Below are 24,967 nucleotides of genomic sequence, written 5' to 3'. Positions count from 1 at the left end.
CTGAGATCTTATAACTTATATCTCAAGGTGTGTGGTGCATTTACGTTGTAGATGTCCATGGGCTCCAGTAACCATTTAGCACCAGGTGGGCTGTGAGCTCGTCACCCATCTCGTCTTATGGTTAGAGACGTTTGGGTGTATGCAACGACATATTTAATGTCCCCAAATCTCCAAGGCAATTTTTTCTCCTATATGTAGGATCGAAATGTATCCTAAATGTATGTAACAAAAACGTGTAAAATTAACAGTACCTATGTATTTCAAAGGTTTTAAGAAAACAAATCATTCAGAAGACACATACTAGTGATCCAGAAAATATAATACGGAGGAGTGGGGATTTCAAAATTTCTAACCAAAGAATGTCCTCCTTTCGTTTTCCAACAATGATATCAAATGTCAAAGATTAAAAAACCAGTAATTTACGTAAGAAATGTCGTGTTAATGATTTATGATAAAAATAAGTGACTTCATATATGGGCCAGTCAGGGGTTGCGAGTGTTCGCTGGTATCGCGAATGCGCTGCTAATTACTCGTACGCTATCAAATGTGCTATACATATAAAGTAAGCTTGTAAGGGTATATGTTCAAGACAATCTACTTTTATTGTCTTTGGCTGTATAGTAGGCTGACGCATGTGATCGGATCCCACAGCTTTCATAGTAGAAAACAGGATTTTTTCGCCGCAGTAATAAAATACTTAAACAGTCCACACGAACCACCGCCACGCCTGATCTATGGTACGCATGCCGGGAACAATAATAATATGCACTTTTATTTATAGCAAGAAATTATATCAGTTCAACGATTATCAATTTTCCTAATCGAATTTGAGTATCATATTTACTGTATTGTTATATTAGTGTTGTGTGTTTGCGTATTGTTCTCTAAAATCATAGAAACAGCGTTCTTTTATAGCTTATAAACAGTTCTGATAAACATAGGTGTCATTAAATGAGTCTCAAGCAAAATAGCGCATTTTCTTAGGGTTTAATTTTTATAAAATTCAAAATTCAAAATCATTTATTTCAACTTAGATGTCAGTAGGCACTTGTTGAATGTCAAAATATAAATAACAATGTTAACTCTACCACCGGTTCCAAAAAAAGCCACAGTCCTGAGAAGAACCGGCGAAACAAACACAGCGGGCTTTTTTTTTGTTTTTTCTCAAATACATACTTTTTTTTTAATATGTGTAAAATATATTTTATGTTCATTTGAACAAGGCCAAGCCATGTTATTTACTATGTCAGCCTTAAATAACAAATAAAATAATTATACGTCTTTGCATAATCACAAGGTCTTCGTGATAAAGTTATTATTATCAATGCACAAAAGAAACAGCTTCATATCTTTAGTATTTTATTTTTGTTTTTTAATTAAAATAAATATATTTTGTGTCATTTAAATTTTGGTTGAGCATTTACTGGAATTGTCGGTTTACAGTTAGAGTACATTTTTTATTCATTACATTTACAATAACTTAATATCCCATTTTTTGTTGGCTAACGAGTTTACGTGGTTACATAGACATGGTAGAACATACACGGTGTTCACACCTGTAAATTTGAATATTATTATTTTTGAAGTGAAACTTCTTTATCGGCGTTGGAAAAAAATTTACCGTCACATTTTTCGGTTACGCGTCACATTTTTCCGTTACGCGCCATCTTTTTGAAGTGAAACTTCCTTATCGGCGTTGGAAAAAAATTTACCGTCACATTTTTCGGTTACGCGTCACATTTTTCCGTTACGCGCCATCTTTTTTGTATTCATGTCTATGATAATAAAATCCTTTTGTTTAAACTTTATCTAATTTAACTTTTTTGTATTCATGTCTATGATAATAAAATCCTTTTGTTTAAACTTTATCTAATTTAACTTTATTTAACCAATTTCTAGAAAGTTGCATGTAGATCATTTTTCGAAAAATAAGGCCATAAAGAAGTTTCACTTCTTACGTGTGTACACTAGTACACGCACACATTTTTTTGTATTCATGTCTATGATAATAAAATCCTTTTGTTTAAACTTTATCTAATTTAACTTTTTTGTATTCATGTCTATGATAATAAAATCCTTTTGTTTAAACTTTATCTAATTTAACTTTATTTAACCAATTTCTAGAAAGTTGCATGTAGATCATTTTTCGAAAAATAAGGCCATAAACAAGTTTCACTTCTTACGTGTGTACACTAGTACACGCACACATTTTTTTTTTGTTAGTGTAGGTAGACGAGCGTATGGCTCATCTGATCGTGAATGGTTAGCGTCGCTAATGGACAAGAGTCGCTTAGCAATGTAGAGCCAAGCCGCTTCCTACAAGATTATGGTTTTTTAGTCAAAATATGATGATTATTATAAAAATAGGCCTCGTAATCTCCTGCTCCTTGCGTCGTATTCCTCATTGCTGAGGGTCGTGACCACCCTTTTGTATCACCTTCGCACGCACGATCTTTCTCCATCCATTCTTGTCTCTGGCGGTGTGGAGGGCGTTGTGAAACGTGGAATCAAGAGCGGTGCGGATCTGGTCGAACCAACGTATTGGGCTGCGCCCCCGAGGTCTTTTCCCATTTTTATATAAATACTAGCTGACCCGGCAGACTTCGTAGTGCCTCAATCGATAAATAAAAGACCTAAACTTTTATATAGAATAAACTTAAAACAAACAAAAGGAATCCGTCCGACGGGGGACACGTCAAAGGGAAAACAAAATTGTTATTTTTATTTAATTCCGAGAATTTTCATATTTTTATACCTTTTAAACCTTCTCTGGACTTCCACAAATAATTCAAGACCAAAATTAGCCAAATCGGTCAAGCCGTTTTCATGTTATGTCGTGACAACGGAAAACGGGTTTCATTTTTATATATATAAGATATGGGTAAATTTTATATTATTATAATGATATATTATATGTGCACGTTGTTGTATGTTATGTTATATATGTATACCGTGTGTGTGTTTGTATATGTATATAATATCATTATTAATTTTCTTATTTCCGCAAAGAGGAATGCACCTAGCACAGGACTGACTCTACATTACCCTTGGTTGACTGGTGGAGAATACCTCAGGCATTAATTCCGCCATTGTGCTAATGTTAAATAAATAAATTATCATTTACTGATATATAAGGTTGAATCTTTTCTTTTTTAATAATTTTAACAAATATTGTACTTAATTATACGTCCAAGTAGAATATTGGCACTGACCCTCTGCTGTAGAATGGTTGTTCAATAAAAATCTATACTAATATATAAATCTACAGTGGTTTTTTGCTTGCTCCGGGCATTTCAATATTGCAATAATTGCTACGTTATATTTTAATACTCATTGTAAAAATGAATATTTAAAAAAAAAGACATGCCCGCTGAATTTCCTGCTAGTTCTTCTCAGGACGGAGGCTAGTTTTTGTGAATTGGTGGTAGTTCTTTTGACGTTCAACAAGTGTGTACTTTCATTTATGTCGAATAATTTTTTTTTTTATTTAATTTGATTTGATTTTACGGTTGTTCCGTTATAACTACTGAACAGTGCATCCATTTGACTTGAAACTTGGTATCCATGTCGAAAATATATGTACTTAATCGATAGGTTAATATTTATATGAGTGTTGGACTCCCTACACCAGTTGCGGGGGCGTTAATGATGAGAATCTTTGTGGGGGTGAGAAATAATAATGTTAATTTTAAAGCGGACGGGTACAGCTTTTTTTTTATTGCTTAGATGGGTGGACGAGCTTACAGCTCACCTGGTGTTAAGTGGTTACTGGAGCCCATAGACAAGCATAGTTACAATGGCTGCCCCACCTTTCAAACGAAACGCATTACTGTTTCACGGCAGAAATAGGCAGGGTGGTGGTACCTACCCGTGCGGACTCACAAGAGGTCCTGACTCACAAGAGGTCCTACCACCAGTAATTACGCAAATTATAATTTTGCGGGTTTGATTTTTATTACACGATGTTATTTATTCCTTCACGTGGAAGTCAATCGTGAACAATTGTTAAGTACGTATTTCATTAGAAAAATTGGTGCCGGATTGAGGGATTCGAACACCGGTGCATCGCTCAACACGAATGCACCGGACGTCTAATCTTTTAGGCCACGACGACTTCGACAGCTAGTCATTCAATAAAATTTGACATGATAATAATAATAATAATTATAATATAACACTTTATTTAACACCATATGTACAAAGTAAGCATATAAAAGAAATAATAGTCGGTGACATAAATTGGCAGCCTTATCGCTGAAAGCGATCTCTTCCAGGCAACCTTGCAACCTTATATGAAAAACACATGTGCAAAATAAATACAATATAAGATAGACTTCATACGATTTTTTTTTTTTTTTTTTTATTGCCTTTGTAGGCAGACGAGCATACGGCCCACCTGATGGTGAGTGGTTACCGTCGCCCATGGACTTCAGCAATGCCAAGGGCAGAGCCAAGCCACTGCCTACCGCAAATTAAATACAAATAAATACTAAAAATATGCAAGTAAATACAAAATAAGTAGCAACTTGTACAGTTATATTCTAGGAGCCATATTATTGTGCAAGGTAGTGCGATTTTAATCTGAGCTGATAATGTTCGTTGTTGCAGGGTGATGGTGCCAAGATGAGTTATTGGCGGTTGTTAGTGGCGGCGGCGCTGCTGGCCAGCGTGGCGGGAGACCCTCGCACGCCGCGCGGCACCACGCGGCCGCGCCACTGGCAGCGAGGACAACGCATGCTCGACGATCGAGCGCCCAGCCAGTTTGTCGGGTAAGCTTTTACTCTCCCTAGTTTATATCCTTAGTTTAGTTTAGCTTAGGATCAGATATACACGACGATACCTTTTGTCTAGTAGCTGATCCGGCAGACTTCGTAGTGCCTCAATCGATAAATAAAAGACCTAAACTTTTGTATAAAATAAACTTAAAAGAAACGTCCGACGGGGGACACATCAAAGGAAAAACAAAATTGTTATTTTTATTTAATTGCGAGCATTTTCATATTCTCTACCTTATCTACCTTTATCTTCTGACTTAAGACTTCTGAGGTCTCAGTATAGTTATAACGGCTGCCCCACCTTTTAAACCGAAACGCATTACTGCTTCACGGTAGAAATAGGCGGAGTGGTGGTACCTACCCGTGTGGACTGACATGAGGTCCTACCACCAGTAATTACGCAAATTAAAATTTTGCGGTTTGATTTTTATTACACGATGTTATTCTTTCACCGTAGGAGTCAATCGTCAACATTTATTGTTAATTACGTATTGCATTAGAAAAGTATGTACCCGCCGGCGGGATTCGAACACCGGTGCATCGCTACATACCAATGTACCGAACGTCTTATGCTTTAGGCCACGACGACTCTCCTCACATTATAGTGTAGCATAGCATCATACCCTTCGAAATAGTCATTCAGCGACTACTGGCTCCACCAATTGCTATCGAAGTCTTAGCTATCGGTGATTCTCAGTCTTTCAATTAAAATTATGATCAAAATTAATATTATGATGACATCGTGTCCGCTCAATATATTCCATAGAATCCTATTAGAATTACCGACCTCACACCTGTTTGATGTATCTCAAAATCCCTCACAAATGCCGTCAAATCAATAATCAGCTCCCATAACTCAGTTACAATACGTTATGAATGTAGAATCGGTGTAATCTGTGGGATCGCTCTTCGTAAATGCGTGATTTGAATATAAACCTGTCACAAAATGTAGTTACCTGTATTTTGCTCAACATAATGACTAGCCCTATGGTTGTTGTGATATTCCTTCAATCTACAACAACTACAATAATGATTTAAAACCTCTAATAATTAGGTACACATCGCAAAACAGACCTTATAAATATAGACGGATATATTATAGAAAAGTACTTGTGGTAGGACCATAGGTAGCCGTTGTAACTATACTGAGACCTTAGAACTCATATCTCAGGGTCGGTGGTGGCATTTACGTTGTAGATGTCTTTGGGCTCCAGTAACCACTTAACACCAGGTGGGCTGTGAGCTCGTCCAACCCTCTAAGCAAAAAAAAAAATGTGTGCGTGTACTAGTGTACACACGTAAGAAGTGAAACTTGTTTATGGCCTTATTTTTCGAAAAATGATCTACATGCAACTTTCTAGAAATTGGTTAAATAAAGTTAAATTAGATAAAGTTTAAACAAAAGGATTTTATTATCATAGACATGAATACAAAAAAGTTAAATTAGATAAAGTTTAAACAAAAGGATTTTATTATCATAGACATGAATACAAAAAAGATGGCGCGTAACGGAAAAATGTGACGCGTAACCGAAAAATGTGACGGTAAATTTTTTTCCAACGCCGATAAGGAAGTTTCACTTCAAAAAATAAAAATAAAAAAAGCAGTCTGACATTTTAAAATATGGTTCAACCAGATTTCAAAGATCGTTAGGTATAATAGATAAATGAAATCAAAGATTACACTACCGGAGCGTTCAGGTGAGTCCTTGAAAGCTAACTTTCTCGTGAGAATTAGTCCAGATCGTAACCCGACACTTGGGCTTGTGTAGGCGGTTCCACGTTGATGGATTTCACGGTGACAATTTCGGGACTCACCGTAACCCTGAGGTCAGTGGGACAGGCAGTGACTGAGCAATGTACTCCAAGGTCGACGAGGATAAAGGCTGATTTATACTAGAAGAGCTACTCGTATGACGCAGTTTATACTATAAAATTATGTTGCTCAAAAGCATTGGCACCAGGCTCGCCTTCAACGACTGAGGAGCACATATTTTAAATGTAAATAACCGAACAATTAATGAAATTCCCAGGATGTTTTTTAATTGCCATCGAAAGCAGAGAAGCATATGGTAGGAATATAGTCTAGATAGGCCTGATGATGATGGGTTAGCGTCGCTCATGGACAACAATGATGCTAGTGGTACAACCAAATTGCTAAAATCTGCTGCGGCCTATTAACAAACTCTGCATGGTGAAATACAATGATAACACCGGTGGTTAATACCATCGATGGAAATTAATTCAAAATCCGGAAGGCTTCTGGCGAAAATGGTGCTTTGGTTCTAGTAATCAAGAAAATGTTCAACTGTGTAATCCAAAATACACGATGGCTACATGGTAGAATTGACTGGTTGGCAGTACTTACTCGTACGGACTTAACCCGAGAACGGAATAGCCCGAGGCTAGAATAGTCTTTCCGCTGATTCTCTGGCCACATATTTGAAAACCCAGTGTACGTCAACCTTAAGAGGCCTTTATTGGTGTAGCTAATCTGAGAATTGGTTTTCCCACGAGAGCTCAAGGAGCGGAAGCTACTTCTTAATTGAGTCACACCGGTAATGCTCATTGTACTGATGTTGGTGTTGTTTGCTCGGAGAAGAAAAGGGTGGTTTTTTGTTAGTGGATTATCATCATTTACCAGTAAATTCAGTGTAAAACATAAATGCTTCTGTTTCTTGAGGTCTACAATGTATAAACACACTACCTGGAAACCAGAAGTCGAAGTATCAGTTTTAGGGCTTAGTCAAACCCGGTCCGCTTTTGGCCGATCTTTGATTTGAGTTTGGTTCGATCGCTACCAAGCTTCACAAGATCACCCGCTGGGTCAATATGAAGTCGAAATCGATGTATAGGCAGCATGCACATGTATGCACATCAATCTTTATATAAACAACTAATGTTTTATTATTTATACCGTAAACATCTATACAAAAGTCGGCATCGGTAGCCAATTTTTTCTTTTCGGCTGTCACGCATATATTCGTGACTTTATATACTATTCAGACTTCAATCTTATGTCTCAAGGTGAATGGCATAAAGCTTGTGTTATCATAGAATGATGTTTTGTAGAAAACTGCAATATAGTGTTTTGCTATTACCCTGCCGACCGAATTAACTTAAATAAGGTGCTCTTCATAGATTTATCAAATTGTCAGACATGTGTACCAGAATCTATACAAAGCTCCCCATGAATGATGGTGGTCGCGACCTTCGTCATTATGTTTGTTGAATGGTCTCGTGGATGACACATGGACGAGATTGAACACGTGGGCGGTCTTTGATCAATGATCACGTTGACATATGTCAAAATAAAATGAAGTTACTTTTGTAGGTAATGTTAATAATGTTTTGTCTTTTTAATTCGCCTGTTTTTCTTGCGTTGCTTATACCAAATAGGGGCGTGCGGGGAGATAGAAAGGAAATTATTTTCAGAAATACACAACCTACTATTACTTGGTCTAAGTACCACATATTTTACCATAACATTATTAGGTGTTGACATTTGTATTACTTTCGCCACAGAAAGAACTAACTATCGAGGTTTTTAGTTGCTATTAACTGTAGATGTTTTGTGTTTGCATTTCATCTACACGATAACTTAGCGACAAAATTAGAGACTTAAATTAGACAGGTGTCTGCTCACAATACATCCTAAGTCCCAGTATTTGGCTAATTATGTCTTTATAACTTATTTACCAATTTATTGAAGTGAAACTTCCTTATCGGCGTTGGAAAAAAATTTACCGTCACATTTTTCGGTTACGCGTCACTTTTTTCCGTTACGCGCCATCTGTTTTGTATTCATGTCTATGATAATAAAATCCTTTTGTTTAAACTTTATCTAATTTAACTTTTTTGTATTCATGTCTATGATAATAAAATCCTTTTGTTTAAACTTTATCTAATTTAACTTTATTTAACCAATTTCTAGAAAGTTGCATGTAGATCATTTTTCGAAAAATAAGGCCATAAACAAGTTTCACTTCTTACGTGTGTACACTAGTACACGCACACATTTTTGTTAATATTATCAATTGACGATGTACTGCGACTGAAATTTGACTTTTTAAACAATGCAAATTGTTTTACTGTCCTGGTTTACTAAATCCCTTGAAATAATAAAATATTCCACATTCAGTGTTACTAAGTCAGAATATTCTAATGTGTTATGGGTATCAAGAAATTGAGTCTTATTTGACCGGAATTCGAACCTAGAGAACGTGGCTAGAGATATAATAAAATCCGATCCCCCAACGTCACGTCCAGATAGGCCGTGAGCTCTTTTGGCTGTCCATCTTGATGATAATGAAATAGTCCTTTTTTTATTGCTTAGATGGGTGGAAGAGCTTACAACCCACCTCGTGTTACGTGGTTACTGGAGCCCATAGACATCTACAACGTAAATGCGCCACCCACCTTGAGATATAAGTTCTAAGGTCTCAAGTATAGTTACAACGGCTGCCCTGCCCTTCAAACCGAGACGCATTACTGCTTCACGGCAGAAATAGGCAGGGTGGTGGTACCTACCCGCGCGGACTCACAAGCGGTCCTACCAGTTTTACCCCACAGTCTGTGTGCCTTTGTATTTATTTTACTTATAACATTGTTATTGTTTCAGTTCACACGTATGCCGGAGCCGTAACAGCACGCATTGCTGTCCCGGGTGGACATCCAGACCTAATTCATTGCTGTGTATCGTCCGTGAGTACCCTATTATCTCATCGACTGGTCGTCCAGTTTTTAATGTTAGGCAAGAAAGCCAAACAAATCAACACATCTGTTCGGTCGTTTCGATCCAAGACCAATAAACAAACAGACAGTTACGTCACGTCGTAACCTTGTTGTGCCCTGGGTACTTTTCTCTATTCCTCGAGCTACGGGAGCAAAAGCATTAAAAGTTATAAAAAGCCGTTCGCTTATGTTGCTCAGCTAATTTTGTTTTCTTCCAAAATTGTGGTAATTAAAAAAAAATGTGTGCGTGTACTAGTGTACACACGTAAGAAGTGAAACTTCTTTATGGCCTTATTTTTCGAAAAATGATCTACATGCAACTTTCTAGAAATTGGTTAAATAAAGTTAAATTAGATAAAGTTTAAACAAAAGGATTTTATTATCATAGACATGAATACAAAAAAGTTAAATTAGATAAAGTTTAAACAAAAGGATTTTATTATCATAGACATGAATACAAAACAGATGGCGCGTAACGGAAAAAAGTGACGCGTAACCGAAAAATGTGACGGTAAATTTTTTTCCAACGCCGATAAGGAAGTTTCACTTCAAAAAAATGTGTGCGTGTACTAGTGTACACACGTAAGAAGTGAAACTTGTTTATGGCCTTATTTTTCGAAAAATGATCTACATGCAACTTTCTAGAAATTGGTTAAATAAAGTTAAATTAGATAAAGTTTAAACAAAAGGATTTTATTATCATAGACATGAATACAAAAAAAATGTGTGCGTGTACTAGTGTACACACGTAAGAAGTGAAACTTGTTTATGGCCTTATTTTTCGAAAAATGATCTACATGCAACTTTCTAGAAATTGGTTAAATAAAGTTAAATTAGATAAAGTTTAAACAAAAGGATTTTATTATCATAGACATGAATACAAAAAAGTTAAATTAGATAAAGTTTAAACAAAAGGATTTTATTATCATAGACATGAATACAAAACAGATGGCGCGTAACGGAAAAATGTGACGCGTAACCGAAAAATGTGACGGTAAATTTTTTTCCAACGCCGATAAAGAAGTTTCACTTCAAAAAGTTAAATTAGATAAAGTTTAAACAAAAGGATTTTATTATCATAGACATGAATACAAAACAGATGGCGCGTAACGGAAAAAAGTGACGCGTAACCGAAAAATGTGACGGTAAATTTTTTTCCAACGCCGATAAGGAAGTTTCACTTCAAAAAAAACCAAAAATAGCTTTACGTAACGCGTAATTATGATTTTGTGTAGAGAAACTAAAAACACAATGCTACATGGATAATTTAGAACCGGCGATATTCTATTTGAGAGGCATAAAAAATAAAGCTAGGTACTTAATAGCGCGGTATCAATTTATTGCCTAGTGTATTGGTATTAGAATTTACATGAACATTTGACTTTACGAGCCCACATATGAGACTACGTAACGAAAGCTTTAGCGCTATTACTCCTTGAACGTGTGACGTGCGGGGTGGACGGCGCGTGTGAGAGGCCGCCGCTCAGCCCTCGTAGGGACTATCGAGTGCCGGGTGCGGGGGCGTCCGGCACTCTACTGTTGGTCCGGTGGTGAAGCGGTGCAAGGTGGCTCCTGTGCGCCGCTCACGGTGTGTCTCCCGACACGAGGTTCTACGTGATTTTCCCGGGGATGAGATCCCGTCTTAACATTAGTACGGGTACCGCCTAAGGCGAGACTTTCGGCGCGCACCGCGGTACCGTAAGTTTCGTGTAGTCGGTGTGGTGGAGCTCGATGGGGTTTAGTCGGTAGTCGTTCTGCGGGGCAAGTGCTTCGCGCGCCTTTTTCAAGGCGTAGTCTCCTGTGAGAAATTGGGGGAGGTGAAGGACCTCGGCCCTTCTCTTCTCCCCCTCTTTCTCTCCGGAGGCGCCGGAGTCCGACATAACCCGGTCCGTTACCCCCCTAGACCGGGTATCCGTAAATGGATTCCACAGAGTTAAAAAAAAAGTACCCGTCTAGTACCGATCATCTTTCTTTTCGCTCCGATGACCGCTTCGAAATCGGGCTATGAGCTATCTATCATCAGCTGTCCTGTTCCTGCCGTGAAGCAGCCGTTATATTATAAAACTGAGACTCAGACCTCATGTCTCAAAGTGGATGTCGGTATTCACATTCTGATGTCTGTGAGTGCTCAATAACGAATAAAACCAAAATTGTTATATGTGTGTCAATGGGGCTGACAATATTATAACACTCTTGGCTACTTATTGCGGCTCGATATAGAAATCCGGACGGGAAAGTAATGTTCTTAATATTTAGAGTTAACAAATGATTAAGACACACAACTCATTTTGCAGATAAATTACGATCAACTCAATAAGGACAGGAGGCAGCGCAGGCCCCTTTCCCACTGATGTTTCATTTCCCCACCTTGATTCTGTATAGGCTTATAACATCTTGTGGCAAATCTAGGGGAAGGCTAATATCTAGCAACGGCTCTGGACTGACCATGATGCCAGTTGGTTAATGTATCCGAGTCCTTTGGTGATCTTTCTGATAGAGTATTGTCACTATAGGTTCATCTGAATATAGTAAAAATTTAAGAAAACTTAAGAATATCCTTGAATCAATCATTTGGTTAAAGTACATCATGCGCGATCTTAAAACCTATAAATTTTATGACAACGTGTAAAATTCGATACGATTTTATCGGCATTTAAATGTAATAGCTGTTTTATGGCTTGTTCTATAATGGTGCGAAGTCTTCATCATTAAATAAGGCCGGCTGTTTTAGTGTATTATTATTTTACACGCTGTATATTGAGTTTTGCCATGTTTTGGAGACTCCACAGTTTTCGTAGTCTATAACTACCAGTGTATTGATAGTGAAAAAAAAAAAGTTTCAAAAAACGAACAAAATACAATAAAATCATTTTTTCTTACACTATTTTTAATTCAAAATTATTAATATTTTCTATTTTTAGTTGGATTTTCTACAAAAACGTATTTTGTTAGTTTTTTAAACTATAATTTTTTTTTAATTTTTTTAGTTTAATCTCTTTTTTTTTATCTTTTTTTTTTATAATAATTTCATTGTCATCGGTCCTTAATAGGTATACCAAGTTTCGAGTTAATCCGATGTTTTGAAGGGGGTCAAAATCATGTTCAAAGATTCCGTTACATACTAACATACGTCTGAAGCTAATAAAAGCGTATTAAAAACATTGTTCCATGATTAGTATAAAATGACATTGTTTGAGATATTTTTACTGTGTCCAACAGCACTATGCCGACCAGACTGCGGCTCGCCAGGTGCTTGTATAGCTCCGAACATCTGTCGATGTCCAGGAGGAGTCGAGGCGCCTTCCTGTGGGAATGGCGGTTTATACCCTTATCCAGGTAAATTCAGTTCAGTTTTAATAAATATACATCTCGTTTTTTGGTATCTAATGCATTTGTAATAATTATTCCTTTAATGATATTTCTTTTTATTTAGATCACTACATAAACTGATTCGACCTAATAATTAAAATCTAAATATTTTAGAATGTGTTAAATATATCATGTGGAAAATTAAAAATTAGCTTTGATGGTTCCATTTGTTTTTTATATTTAGGCAAATGATGTGGAAGCCATTGCTGGTGTGAAATTAAATATTTTTTAAGCATTCATCTCATACTGCATTCCCGTAGCAAGGAATCGTCGTTCAGTCGAAAATTTAAATAAGTAAAATTAATAATTTTCAAGAATTTACTCCGTAAAATTGTTAAGACATCAATGGAATTTTTCGAAGAATCCGAATACATAGTTATTTCGAGCGATTTTATTCAGTTTCCTTAGTTTTGAAGTTTCACAAAACGAAACACTCGATTGTGGATATTAAATAACTTACAATCCCGTTAAAAAGTCCGTTGAAGCGTTCGTATACTTCTTCTTCTTCATCGCTTCCTCACTACTGAGGGTCGTGACCACCTTGGTCCGGTTTTTGCACCAGCTTCCTCCAATGTTGCCTGCATCCGGCCTGCTTAATTTGTTCGTATACAAATGAATATAAATATGTAAATGATGCTTGTTTAGTGAGGACACAAGGCGGTTGTCGACGTATCTGTATGAACGGGGGCACGTGTACGAACGGCACATGCGCCTGTGCTCCCGGCTGGAGCGGGGAGTTCTGCACAGAACGTGAGTAATTTTTAATTTTTGGAACGAAGTTCCATATGGGACGATGCGGAGGGGTACCCTACCCGGGAAAAAACATCCGTAACGTAAGATTTTTATTAGTAATGCACACAGTGTACGATTTAACTTTGTAATAACGTACAAAAAATAACATATTTTTTTATCATTCATTGACCACGATCTCAGAGCGTTCGTTTGCGCAATACACTAACCCTTATGCAAACAACCGCGAATGAAGTGTACCACAATAAGTTCGCACGTTACCGAATGACCGTGGGTTGTTGCGAAACCTCCAGTTTTATTTTCTTTATACCTTGAATAGAACTTAAAATTAATATTTTTATAATAAGGAACTTCGTTCCTATCCGCATTTTTTTATTATTATTGATATTTTAGATGGGTGGACGAGCTCACTGCCCACCTGGTGTTGAGTGGTTACCGGAGCCCATAGACATCTACAACGTAAATGCCGCCACCCACCTTGAGACATGAGTTCTAAGGTCTCACTTGTAACAGTACAACAGCTGCCCCGCCCTTTAAAGCGAAACGCATTACTGTTTCACGGCAGAAATAGACAGGGTGGTGATACCTACACATGCGGACTCACAAGACGTCCTACCACGAGTACATGTGTAGTCCATGGATTAATAATAATAATATATAATTCATACAAATAATATATAATTCCATGTCTATGTAATTCTATAATTCTATGTAAAATAATCCTAATTATAATTCTGATAATATATAATTCTATGCTATATAATGCCACTCTAATTTATGATTGAGTTTACTTCACGGAGTGCGGTTATTTTCGAACCGGTAGTAGAGCTACCTTTACATAATTGTGTTAAATGGTGAACAATTTGTTAACGCATGAGTAAGTAGTACCTACCTCCATCCTGCCTACTTCTGCACAAAACAGTTATTCGTTCCGGTATGAAATATCGGTTAGCTTATATGCAATATAACTGAGACTTCGAATCGTGTCTCAAGGTCGGTGGCTGAATTTTCGTTGTGATGTCCATGGACTCCAGCAACCGCTTAACTCTAGGTGGGCTGTGAGCTCGTCCACCCATCTAAGCAATAAAAAAAATTAAAATGTAATACGCAGTTATTACTAGTTATTACTAGTTTTAAGATACTCCTGTAAAAAAAACTCTCCACGAGACAGGCAGTGCCTAGTGTGGAGAGTTTTTAGCAAACTGTTATGTGTAAATGTATCATGGTTAATAAATAAATTATTATTAAATTATTATTATTATTTTATAGCCAAAACGTAATAAAGTTTTTAATGTCATAGAGTTGTCCAAAGCGATCGTTCAACTTTTTATTTTATAGACTCAGACTTTATCAAGAAGCTTTAGCAGCTATAAATAGTTGCCGAAACACCAAAGCCATTTTATACTCATTTCAAATTCTAATTTATTTATAATTAATATATTTTATTATTATAATCTAAAATTCTTTCAAATTCAAAAAAAAAAGGTTCTACGGTCTAAAGTATAGTTACAACGGTTGCCCCACCCTTCAAACCGAAACGCATTACTGCTTCACGGCAGAATACCATATTGCCCTCGGTAATCTGTACCGCTGTTATTCTATCGAAAGTTTTTATGATACCATTATTAATAATTATGATTGTTGACAGCGATATGTAAGGAGCCATGTTTGCACGGCGGCCGCTGTATTGCGCCGGACAGATGCGTGTGTTTCCACGGTCTCTCCGGTCCGAGATGCGAGATCGATAGGAGAACAGGTATGATGCTGAGTCTTTAATACTTAATTTTTTTTTAGGTTCAGCCTTATGCAAATCTTATTCGACCTAAGTATAATATCATGCCTATTATTTAACAGAGCATTGAAATCAGCGATAGTCTGCTCAACTAGTGGCTTTAAGACCAAAAAAATCGTGAATGGTATCAGTGGAATTCACTTTGTTATTTTTCACGCCGAGAAAATCATTCTTCTATCATCGAGGGCATAATTTCATTGGCCGTGTCTCGTCGTTGGGTCTTCGTGTCCCCTTGCGGAGGCACAGATCGGGCCTCGAGGCAATCCCCTCTGCCCGGGCTTGGACTCCCTGCCTGACGAGGCAGGGGTGATGAGGTTGCTGGTACGATTCTTGAGTGGGTCGAGTTTTGTTGTGTGGGTCGAATCGAGAATTTGGCTTTGTAGTTTGTCTTACTCTTCTCTTCTCTTCGTTCTTCCTTTTTCCTTTCTTTCTTCTTCTCTCTTCTTTCTTCTCGTGGGGGCGTTCGTTGATGCAGTGGTGTGGTGATCTCTCCTCTCCTCCCTTTTATATAGCCGTGTCTCAGCTTCCATTAATATATTTATAGTGCCCCATGCTAAATGGTTTTCCAAAATTTGCAACATCCCAACCCCAACTGTGCCCTTCTGATACTTGAAGGACGGCGAGCGCTGGTCCTTGAAATACCTCCTTGGAAGTAAGATGGAGTACCACACATAGCGTTCATAAATACTTCTGCTATATGCCGATCCTCCTGCTTCCGCTCACACACTCGGATATTCGTCTTATGGAAGGCGGGGTATAGAGCGACCCGTGTATGGTTGGAGTAGAATACGCCTACTTAATCACAAGGCGGCGACTGCTGGAGGTAGAGCATACCGCCCTACTTCTGGCTCGTTTTTTATGCCATTAGGGCATTTCAGTATAGTGGTAATAAATTCAACACTACTTACTTACCGAAAACACCTTTTCATTTCGGGGCATATGCCGAAATAAACGGGCAGAATGTTCTCCGCTGTGCGACCTACGCATTGCTGAAGGTTGAGATAAAGCGTTCATGTATCCAAGGTAATGGCTCGTGGCTCTGATCAGAGTTGTTGTCCCAGGTCCGTGCTACACGGAGACGCGTGGCGCGCTGTGCACGGGCGCGCTGGAGGGCGTGGTATGTACGCGGCAGCTCTGCTGTGCCACGGTCGGCCGCGCCTGGGGACACCCCTGCGAGAGGTGCTCCGACCTCGACTGTCCAGTGGGACACCTGCGGAACCTCGCTACCAAGGAGTGCCAGGTGTGTAGTAACCTGAGCTGTACACCGTTTTTCTATTTATTGCTTAGATGGGTGGACGATCTCACGGTGCACCTGGTGTTAAGTAGCTAACGGAGCCCATGGACATCTACAAAGTAAATGCCGCCACCCACCTCGAGACATGAGTTGTAAGGTCTTAGTTTTTTTAAAGTAGAACAGCTGCCCCACCCTTCGAACCGAAACGAATTACTGCTTCACGGCAGAAATAGGCAGGGTGGTGGTAATTACGCAAATTAACCACCAGTAATTACGGGCTTGGTTTTTATTACACGATGTTATTCCTTCATCGTGAAAGACAATCGGAAACATTTGTTATGTACCTACGTATTTCATTGGAATAGTTGGTACCCGCTAGCGGAATTCGAACACCGGTGCATGAATGCACCGAACGTTATCCTTTAGGCCACGACGACTTCAAATTCCATCAACAATGGTCTGTGCGTCCGTACTTGCTGTTCCCTACAATTATAATATAATACAGCATTTAAGAAGATGAAACATTAAATTGTAAATAATTATCTTTCAGGACATAGACGAGTGCGCAGCTGTACCGGGCTTGTGTTCAGGGGGCCGTTGCATCAACTCCATAGGGTCATTCTCATGCGAATGTCCGCCAGGACAGCGCCGGCATCCCCTCTCCAACAACTGCGAAGACATCGACGAATGCGAGGATCCCGATATTTGTCCTGTAAGTTCACTATATATGTTACGAGCTGGGGTTCGGGATAAATAAAATTCTACCGGAGTAAAAATTAAAAACTGTATTAGCATTTAGAACACTTGAAAAACTTTACAACACTTTAAAATTCTCAATTCGCTTCTTCCGCTTCGCTTCAGGTGATCCGTTCGCTGTTTCGCTTCGATTAGTTCCGATTACTAACTGACTCGTGCCACCTCTGCAACGCTTTTATAGTCGATACGACATCCCTAGAATTATCGAGAATATTCCACACAAGTCGAGTATTGTGTATTTCGGCTATCTGACAATAGATGGCGTTGTACTTCTCGATGTTTCTCGTTACGACGTCTCGACGTTACGAGTTCCTTTGATATTCGTTTCGGCTATACGGCGATAGATGGTGTGACTCTTACCGGCGTAACAATATTATACTCAAATCATGTAAAAGTAGTACCTCGTATGAGTTGATAGATTGTGAAGGTGGACCAAAAAATTTAGTAGTGAAATTGTAAAATGTAGGTATAGTAATGATATATTACTAGAAGACTGTAAAGGAAAGAAAGAATGTAGGTTGTAAGTGTAAAAAAGTGATAGAAAAGTATATGCAGCGTCGACTCTACCGATAGGATACAGTCGAGACAAACAAAGATCATGGTAGAAACATGGTATTTAGTAATTGTACTTATTTGTCAACATTTTATATGTAAACCTAAGCAGTATTATAACGATATATGGTATGCCTCAATGGGCATGTTAAGTCAGGAATCGAACAGGAAAACACGGAATCAAAGTTCGGAATTTAATTATCAGCAGCTGTGTGGTGGCATAGAACAACGTTGGACCACTTGTTGCGGGTGTCGTAAGAAACAACAAAGGAATTCACTAGAGACTGGGTAGCAGCGTTTTCTGAGTATTAGTTTAGCTTACTGCGGTCGCCAAGCAGATACGTACGGTGGGGCATATTCTAAGGAAAGGTACCAGCAACATGAATGTTCTGCTGCGTTCCGGTTTGAAGGGTGGAATTCCTGTTATACAATACAACTGTTTTTTTTATTGCCCTTTTAGGCAGACGAGCATACGGCCCACCTGAGTGGCCCACGCTGAGTGGTTACCGTCCCCCATGGACTTCAGCAATGCCAGGGGCAGAGCCAATCAGCTGCCTACCTGTGATTTCGAAGTCATGTCTCTGATCATGGTGTCTGTAGGTCTTAGTGTAATCACTTACCATCATGTTGTTTGTGACGTCCTTTACTCATCTACGAAAAAATAAAAAGAATAAAGACATAATAATATGATATGTTTTTCGTTTATTTCAGAATGGCAAATGTGTGAACACGGAAGGAGATTACTACTGTCTTTGCAACCCCCACTTCATTCCTAGTCCTGACAAGAAATTCTGTATTGGTATGATTTTTATACATTGATTTCTTGTTCTGCAAAAAAACGTCCTTATTGCTTCAGCACTAAGATCCGTATAATAGGAGATACAATAACAACAGCTTGACACAATGGTCGCTACTTTAGAATGCTTAGGAGTAATTTTTTATTTTTGAAACTCGCCAGTAGTATTGACTTGCGATTTCACTGTCATATACAGTAAAGGGTTAATAAGCCACTATTATTACACGCTTACCAACATCCGGTTTTTTCCTATTTGCTAGTAGCATAAGTGACTATTCCAGCTACGCCCAGACGGGTAGGCGAGCTCACGGGCTCAACCTGAGAGAATTGGCTAACATTAGTCCTAGCAAGAGCAGTGCTTCGCAGAATCTATCACCGCATCGGAATCGCGACCCACTGAGAAGATCCGGCGAGAAACTCAGAGGACTGTGTGTCTACGTCGCTGGGCTCGACGAGCGAACTAGCCCATGGGGGTTAGCAAGCGACGGGTTCAACGAGGACGGTGACCGGTGATTGTGGTACCTAAAAGCACCGTTAATGGATCGGGAGGATCCGTAATGACGTGTATAGGGCGACGTCGACTGTTTACCATTCGGTCTACAGGATCGGGTATGAAAACGTGGTATTCGTCGTAATCGACGAGTTCGGTGATCGGTCCATCCGAATACACACTATATAGGCAAAGTAAAACTTTTATAACACCAGTCCAGAAAGTTCGAGATGAAAGGGGTATAATGGGAATGTTCCAGACGGGCGAGTGGGCAGCTGCTACGCGTACCTGAGCGAGACGGGTGAGTGCGCGGACCGGCTGCCGGTGGCGCTGTCCAACCGCGACTGCTGCTGCGGGTACAACATGGGCCGCGCCTGGGGCGACCTCTGCACGCCGTGCCCGCCGCGCGGCGCCAGTACGTGTCCATACTCCCTCTCACTGTGTCAATACTCACTCATTAGATGCTTATTGATTACCACGCAATTTCAACACATTATTTTGCCTTATTAATTTTTTTTATATTTTTTTTTGATATTGCTTTTATTGCTTAGATGGGTGGACCTGGCGTTAAGTGGTTACTGGAACCCATAGACATCTACAACGCAAATGCGCCACCCACCTTGAGATATAAGTTCTAAGGTCTCTACAAACTACAAACTGGGTCGGTACAAAACACCAAATTGCTGTGAAGTAAAGCAAAGGCTCTAAATAAATCGTGTTCGAAAGCAAAAGGTTTTATCTAGGCAAATGTTTACGGCACCCAGAATGATGTCGGGTATTCTAGCTGTGATACGCCGTGTGCGTGCGTGAGCACTCGTGCTGCCTTATCAAGCTTCATATTTTAAAATGTAATTTATTAATTTTATTTGACAGCTGAATGGACGCATCTGTGTGGTGGTGGTGCTATCCCTCCGAACTGGAGGAGGAACGTGACAGGAGGAGGTGGAGGTGGTGGCATTGGTGGGGGAGGACAGGGTGGGGAAGGGGGAGGCTCATCTGGAGGCGGAGAAGATGGTGACGGCGGAGGAGGAACATTCGCGCCTCCATCCATAGCGAAGATCAACGAGTGCATGCTAAGAAACGGTATCTGCGGATTGGGAAATTGTATTGATAAGGATGTCGGGTGAGATTATTTAACATTAATTACGTACCATTCGACAATACTGCGCGAGAGCATAGTGAAGTTGATTTTTTTTATAGCTTAGATGGGTGGACACTCTCACGGTCCACCTGGTTTTAAGTGGTTACCAGAGCTCATAGACATATACAACGTAAATACCGTCACCCACCTTGAGACACGAGTTCTAAGGTCTCACTTCTAACAGTACAACGATTACCCCATCCTTCAAACCGAAACGCATTATGCTGAAATAGGCACTTACAAGACGTCCTACCATCAGTAGGTACCTTTGGCAAGGCAACATCGATATCAACTACTTTAATTTTAAAAATCTGTTCCGTTTCACTTACGCGGCTCCTTACGTGCCCCGCGGCACTAGCGGCACTATCGATGACGTCACAACGAGAGGTACCGTTGCAGGTACACCTGCGAGTGCTGGGCCGGCGCGGAGGTGGCAGAGATCGACGGGAACCGCGTCTGCATCGACATCGACGAGTGCGCCCTCGAGTACTGCAAGGGGGGGACGTGCATCAACCGACCGGGGGACTTCGAGTGCAGGTAACCCGCCGGGGGATACGGGCCGTGCGCAAATAACTATTTATAATAATACTAGCGACCCGCCCTCGCTTCCCCCCCCATTTTTCGCGCCCATAATAGATTTAACGATTTCTGGGAAGCCTGAGGGAAAAAATTAGAACATTATGGAAAGTAAATTGAAAGAGTTTTAAGCTGTTGCATAGCTTTTATCGCGGGCTTTGAGCACGGCGACCGAATCAAGAAATTCCGTAACAAAAATAAAACCTTACACCCCCCACTCCACCTACCATATAGCTCGCGTTCAACACATTCACACGTTGCGCTTGTGTATTGTTTGTGAATAAGCGCGCGGCGTGATGTCGCACTGCATGCGCATCATGAAAAGTGTGCCCATTTCTCGCTCGCGTGAAAGGGACAGTTAATGTTTATAAATATAGCGTGGTCTTATTTTATTATTGTTTTAATATTAAATTATTATTGTCTAATTATAATTGCATAAGTTGATAAAAAATGCTACGCAATAGCTTTACAACACGTTTTTTTTTCCAGGTGTCCTCCGGGCTTCGACCCCGTTGAAAACGGTTTGAGATGCAGCGACAAGAACGAATGTGAGATGACCAACGGAGGAATGTGCACCAACGGAATCTGCAAGAATATAGATGGAGGGTAGGTACTTCTGTTTCACTCCGAATTTATTCACTCAAAGATCTTATTTCGATGTTGAAAAATAATTGTTGGGGGTTTAGTGTTAAAAGCGAAGACATGATTGAATTGTATATTTATTTACGTTACGTATTAAATCACCATATATGTAGATCCCTAAAACACATAACTAAATGTGCCCAAAGTATCGCTTGCAGTGTATTTGGTTCAGTGGTAACATAGCCAATAATAAATCGAACACGGCTTGTGTTGCCATCTTCTTCATTGTTAGGCTCACGATGGTATAGCACCAGGAAGACAAAATTAGAACTTCGCACGTCCTTGAAAGCATAATACGACTTTAATCTGGTTGGTACCGTTACTGCTGGTAACAAACCGTGTTCAACCAACAGACACAAGCAATGAGGGTTGTCTAAGGTATTGGTATTAATGTCACCAGCAACAACCAATCAAACTCCAACAAGGCGTCGCACATGTGGAAATGTACTTAGTCACTATCGTCATTCCGTCATAATTGTCGTACCTAAAACATCGTACCCTTAGCCAGACGCGTTATCCGTTGCGCCACAGGGCCTTCCTTTGCAGGCTGAGCCTTTGCGCTGGCTGAGCCTTTGCTCGCCCATCTGTCCCGGTGAAACTGGAAAGGTCTCCGGGCCACCATCTTTCAATAATAAAAAAAAAACATCACACCCAATATTCAGTCTTGTGAGACCTATCGGAAGACCTATCAGAGATCTATACGAATTATCATAATGACATCATTTTCGTTTGTTCATATCGGAGTGAACTCCAGGCGACCATTTGATCCATGATCGTTTCGGTAGCTTGTAACCTAGTCGCTAACGCTGCGTCGGGTACAGGTTCGAGTGCATCTGCAAGCCCGGGTACGAGTCGGGCTCGGAGGGCGCGCTGTGCCGCGACGTGGACGAGTGCCGCGACAACCCGCGCGTGTGCCGCCGCGGCCGCTGTCGCAACACCGCCGGCTCCTACACGTGCCTGTGCGAGCCCGGCTTCGCCCCCACAGCGGCCGGCTACTGCGCCGACGTGGACGAGTGCGCCGCCGACTCCATGTGCAAGGTCTGACCGCTTCTTTTAACTTATTTATGTTGGGTGGATTCCCGATTCCCGATTGCAGCACGAAACAAACAAAGTGTCCACTTCAAATGTTTGGTGAATTTTCAGTTGGATTCGAACAAAGCTTTTTATAGTTTTGGTTCACGCATTTTATCACAACAATAATATATTGAGATGTTACATACTAATATAAATGTCTCAGTTGTAGAGAATATTCGCATTTCTGTTTTGAATGGAGTTAAAGTACATTTATGACCCCTTTAATAATTAGCTTCAAACGTTTGGTGAGCCGGTGCTTGTGTCTTTAGGGCGGGCGCTGCGTGAACAGCGAGGGCTCGTTCCAATGCGTGTGCGAAGCGGGGTACCGGCCCACCGCCACCCGCGGCGCCTGCGTGGACGTGGACGAGTGCGAGGAGCAGCGCGTCTGCCGCAACGGCCGCTGCCACAACACGCCCGGCTCCTTCCGCTGCGAGTGCCTGCCCGGCTTCACGCTCAGCAACGACGGCAGGACGTGTCTAGGTCGGTGCCCCAACATCATCATCAGCCTGCGGCAGTCCACTGCTGAACATAGGCCTCCCCCAAACCTCGCCACTGAACCCGATCTTCGGTTCTACGCATCCAGTCATTTCCAGCTGCCTCACGCAGGTCGTCGCTCCATCTAGCAGGAGGGCGTCCTACATTACGTTTGCCGATTCGCGGTCTCCACTCCAGAGCACGTCTACCCCAACGGTTATCGGTTCTGCGACATATGTGACCAGCCGATAGAATATACTAATCTCACGTAATATACTAATTTACTGGTGGTAGGTAACCACCCTGTCTATTTCTGCCGTGAAGCAGTAATGCGTTTTGGTTTGAAGGGTGCGGCAGTCGTTGTAACTATACTGAGACCTTAGAACTCATATCTCAAGGTTGGTGGCGGTATTTACGTTGTAGATGTCTATGGGCTCCAGTAACCACTCAACACCAGGTGGGCTGTGAGCTCGCCCACCCATCTATGCAATAAAAAAAACTTAAACCAGTGGAAGACTCTTCGTTGTATGTCTCGTCCGAAGTTACTATCGCTTGTCGCGAATAGTGTTTGTCAGAATTCTTGCCTAAAATGACAGACACCTATGAAGAACACATGAAGAACGATAGTGTAATGTAATAAATATTACATCTCACATTTCCTGACAACGAGACGTTCAAACTTATAAAACGCATTACTTCTGGTCACTGTTTAAGGCCAGTAAGCTGAAGTCAGAATTGTAGATCCGTTTTTAGGAATAGCTTAATTGACTCGAATGTTTTTGTGCAACAGATGAGGTTCAAGACTTATGTTACGAGAAATACGAAGAGGGCCACTGCACGGGGCCGGGACAGAACGCGGTCACCAGGTCGCAGTGCTGCTGCAGCGCCACTAAAGGTAGCAACCAGGATCGACCAGTCCGCGGGCTGGTGACGCTTTCTTATTGCCCTTGCCTTGCCTAAACAAAAAAAAATCGACCAGTCGGTGGAGTCGTGACGTTGTCTTCGGGGGTTCTACAAATAGCATTCTAATGCATATAAAGTAATATTGAAGCACCAGTACTGTGCAAGAAAAGACAAATGGTGACCTTAGTGTACTGATTAATAGTGTAGATAGTTGTTGTTTTGTTCGTTTGCTCCTTCATATATGATATTAATCACCGAATGGAATATTTAATTAGTTTTGCATCGAGAACTTATAGAGTTTTATGTTGATAGTGTCTGGGGTTCGAAATGAATAATAGTTGAGAATACGGTTATAAAAATTGACTTTGTTAACGTATATAAAAAGTATCTACATACTCAATAAACTATCGAGATTGTTAAATGGTCTTGAGAAATGGTCGTAGTTTTTTAACTTAACTGTCCGATTGGCAGGTCTAAAGCTAGGCTGGGGCGTGTCGTGCCAGGCGTGCCCGGCGCAGGGCAGCGAGCTGTACGCGGTGCTGTGCCCCGAGGGACCCAGCAAGGACAACGGCGGCGCCGACATCAACGAGTGCACCGCGGTGCCCGGCGCCTGCCCGCACGGCTCCTGCGAGAACCTGGAGCCCGGCTACCGATGCATCTGCGACCCCGGCTACCATCCAGACGCGGACGGACTGTGCCGGGACATCGACGAGTGCGATATGCACCAATCCGTGAGTAACTCTTCTCTGTTGACGGGGCTCTCGACCCCATAGTGACCGAGCCCAGTTCCACCTTATATTTGTGAATACAACCGCTGTGTTAGTTTGGTTTCATTCATTAAAATCATGTGAGAATGAACCGACAAGACGAGGCCCGGGCGTGCCTCCCCGGCGCCCCCTGGGTGTGTCCC

At 40.6% G+C, this 24,967-nt stretch overlaps 1 protein-coding gene across 3 annotated transcripts in view; it reads left to right on the top strand.

Moving 5' to 3' along the window:
* LOC101738553 (fibrillin-1) overlaps positions 1-24,967 on the top strand; it is a 78,951-nt gene that overhangs the window by 26,573 nt on the left and 27,411 nt on the right. For 2 of the 3 annotated variants that reach the window (XM_038018442.2, XM_038018441.2), the window contains exons 2-17: positions 4,609-4,769; positions 9,396-9,478; positions 12,728-12,844; positions 13,523-13,627; positions 15,276-15,383; positions 16,481-16,659; positions 17,204-17,365; positions 18,673-18,760; positions 19,507-19,662; positions 20,121-20,370; positions 20,788-20,925; positions 21,454-21,570; positions 22,428-22,644; positions 22,950-23,160; positions 23,945-24,049; positions 24,529-24,788. In XM_038018442.2, the coding sequence (XP_037874370.1) occupies positions 4,609-4,769; positions 9,396-9,478; positions 12,728-12,844; positions 13,523-13,627; positions 15,276-15,383; positions 16,481-16,659; positions 17,204-17,365; positions 18,673-18,760; positions 19,507-19,662; positions 20,121-20,370; positions 20,788-20,925; positions 21,454-21,570; positions 22,428-22,644; positions 22,950-23,160; positions 23,945-24,049; positions 24,529-24,788 (2,457 nt within the window). The remainder of the gene's footprint in view (positions 1-4,608; positions 4,770-9,395; positions 9,479-12,727; positions 12,845-13,522; positions 13,628-15,275; positions 15,384-16,480; positions 16,660-17,203; positions 17,366-18,672; positions 18,761-19,506; positions 19,663-20,120; positions 20,371-20,787; positions 20,926-21,453; positions 21,571-22,427; positions 22,645-22,949; positions 23,161-23,944; positions 24,050-24,528; positions 24,789-24,967) is intronic. The other variant, XM_062674589.1, reaches the window with a different exon arrangement.

The sequence above is a fragment of the Bombyx mori genome, chromosome 21 (genome assembly GCF_030269925.1).
Source record: "Bombyx mori chromosome 21, ASM3026992v2".
In the NCBI taxonomy this organism is placed as follows: domain Eukaryota; kingdom Metazoa; phylum Arthropoda; class Insecta; order Lepidoptera; family Bombycidae; genus Bombyx; species Bombyx mori.
Note: the sequence above shows the minus strand (reverse complement) of the source record. Positions and strands in the feature narration are given on the sequence as shown.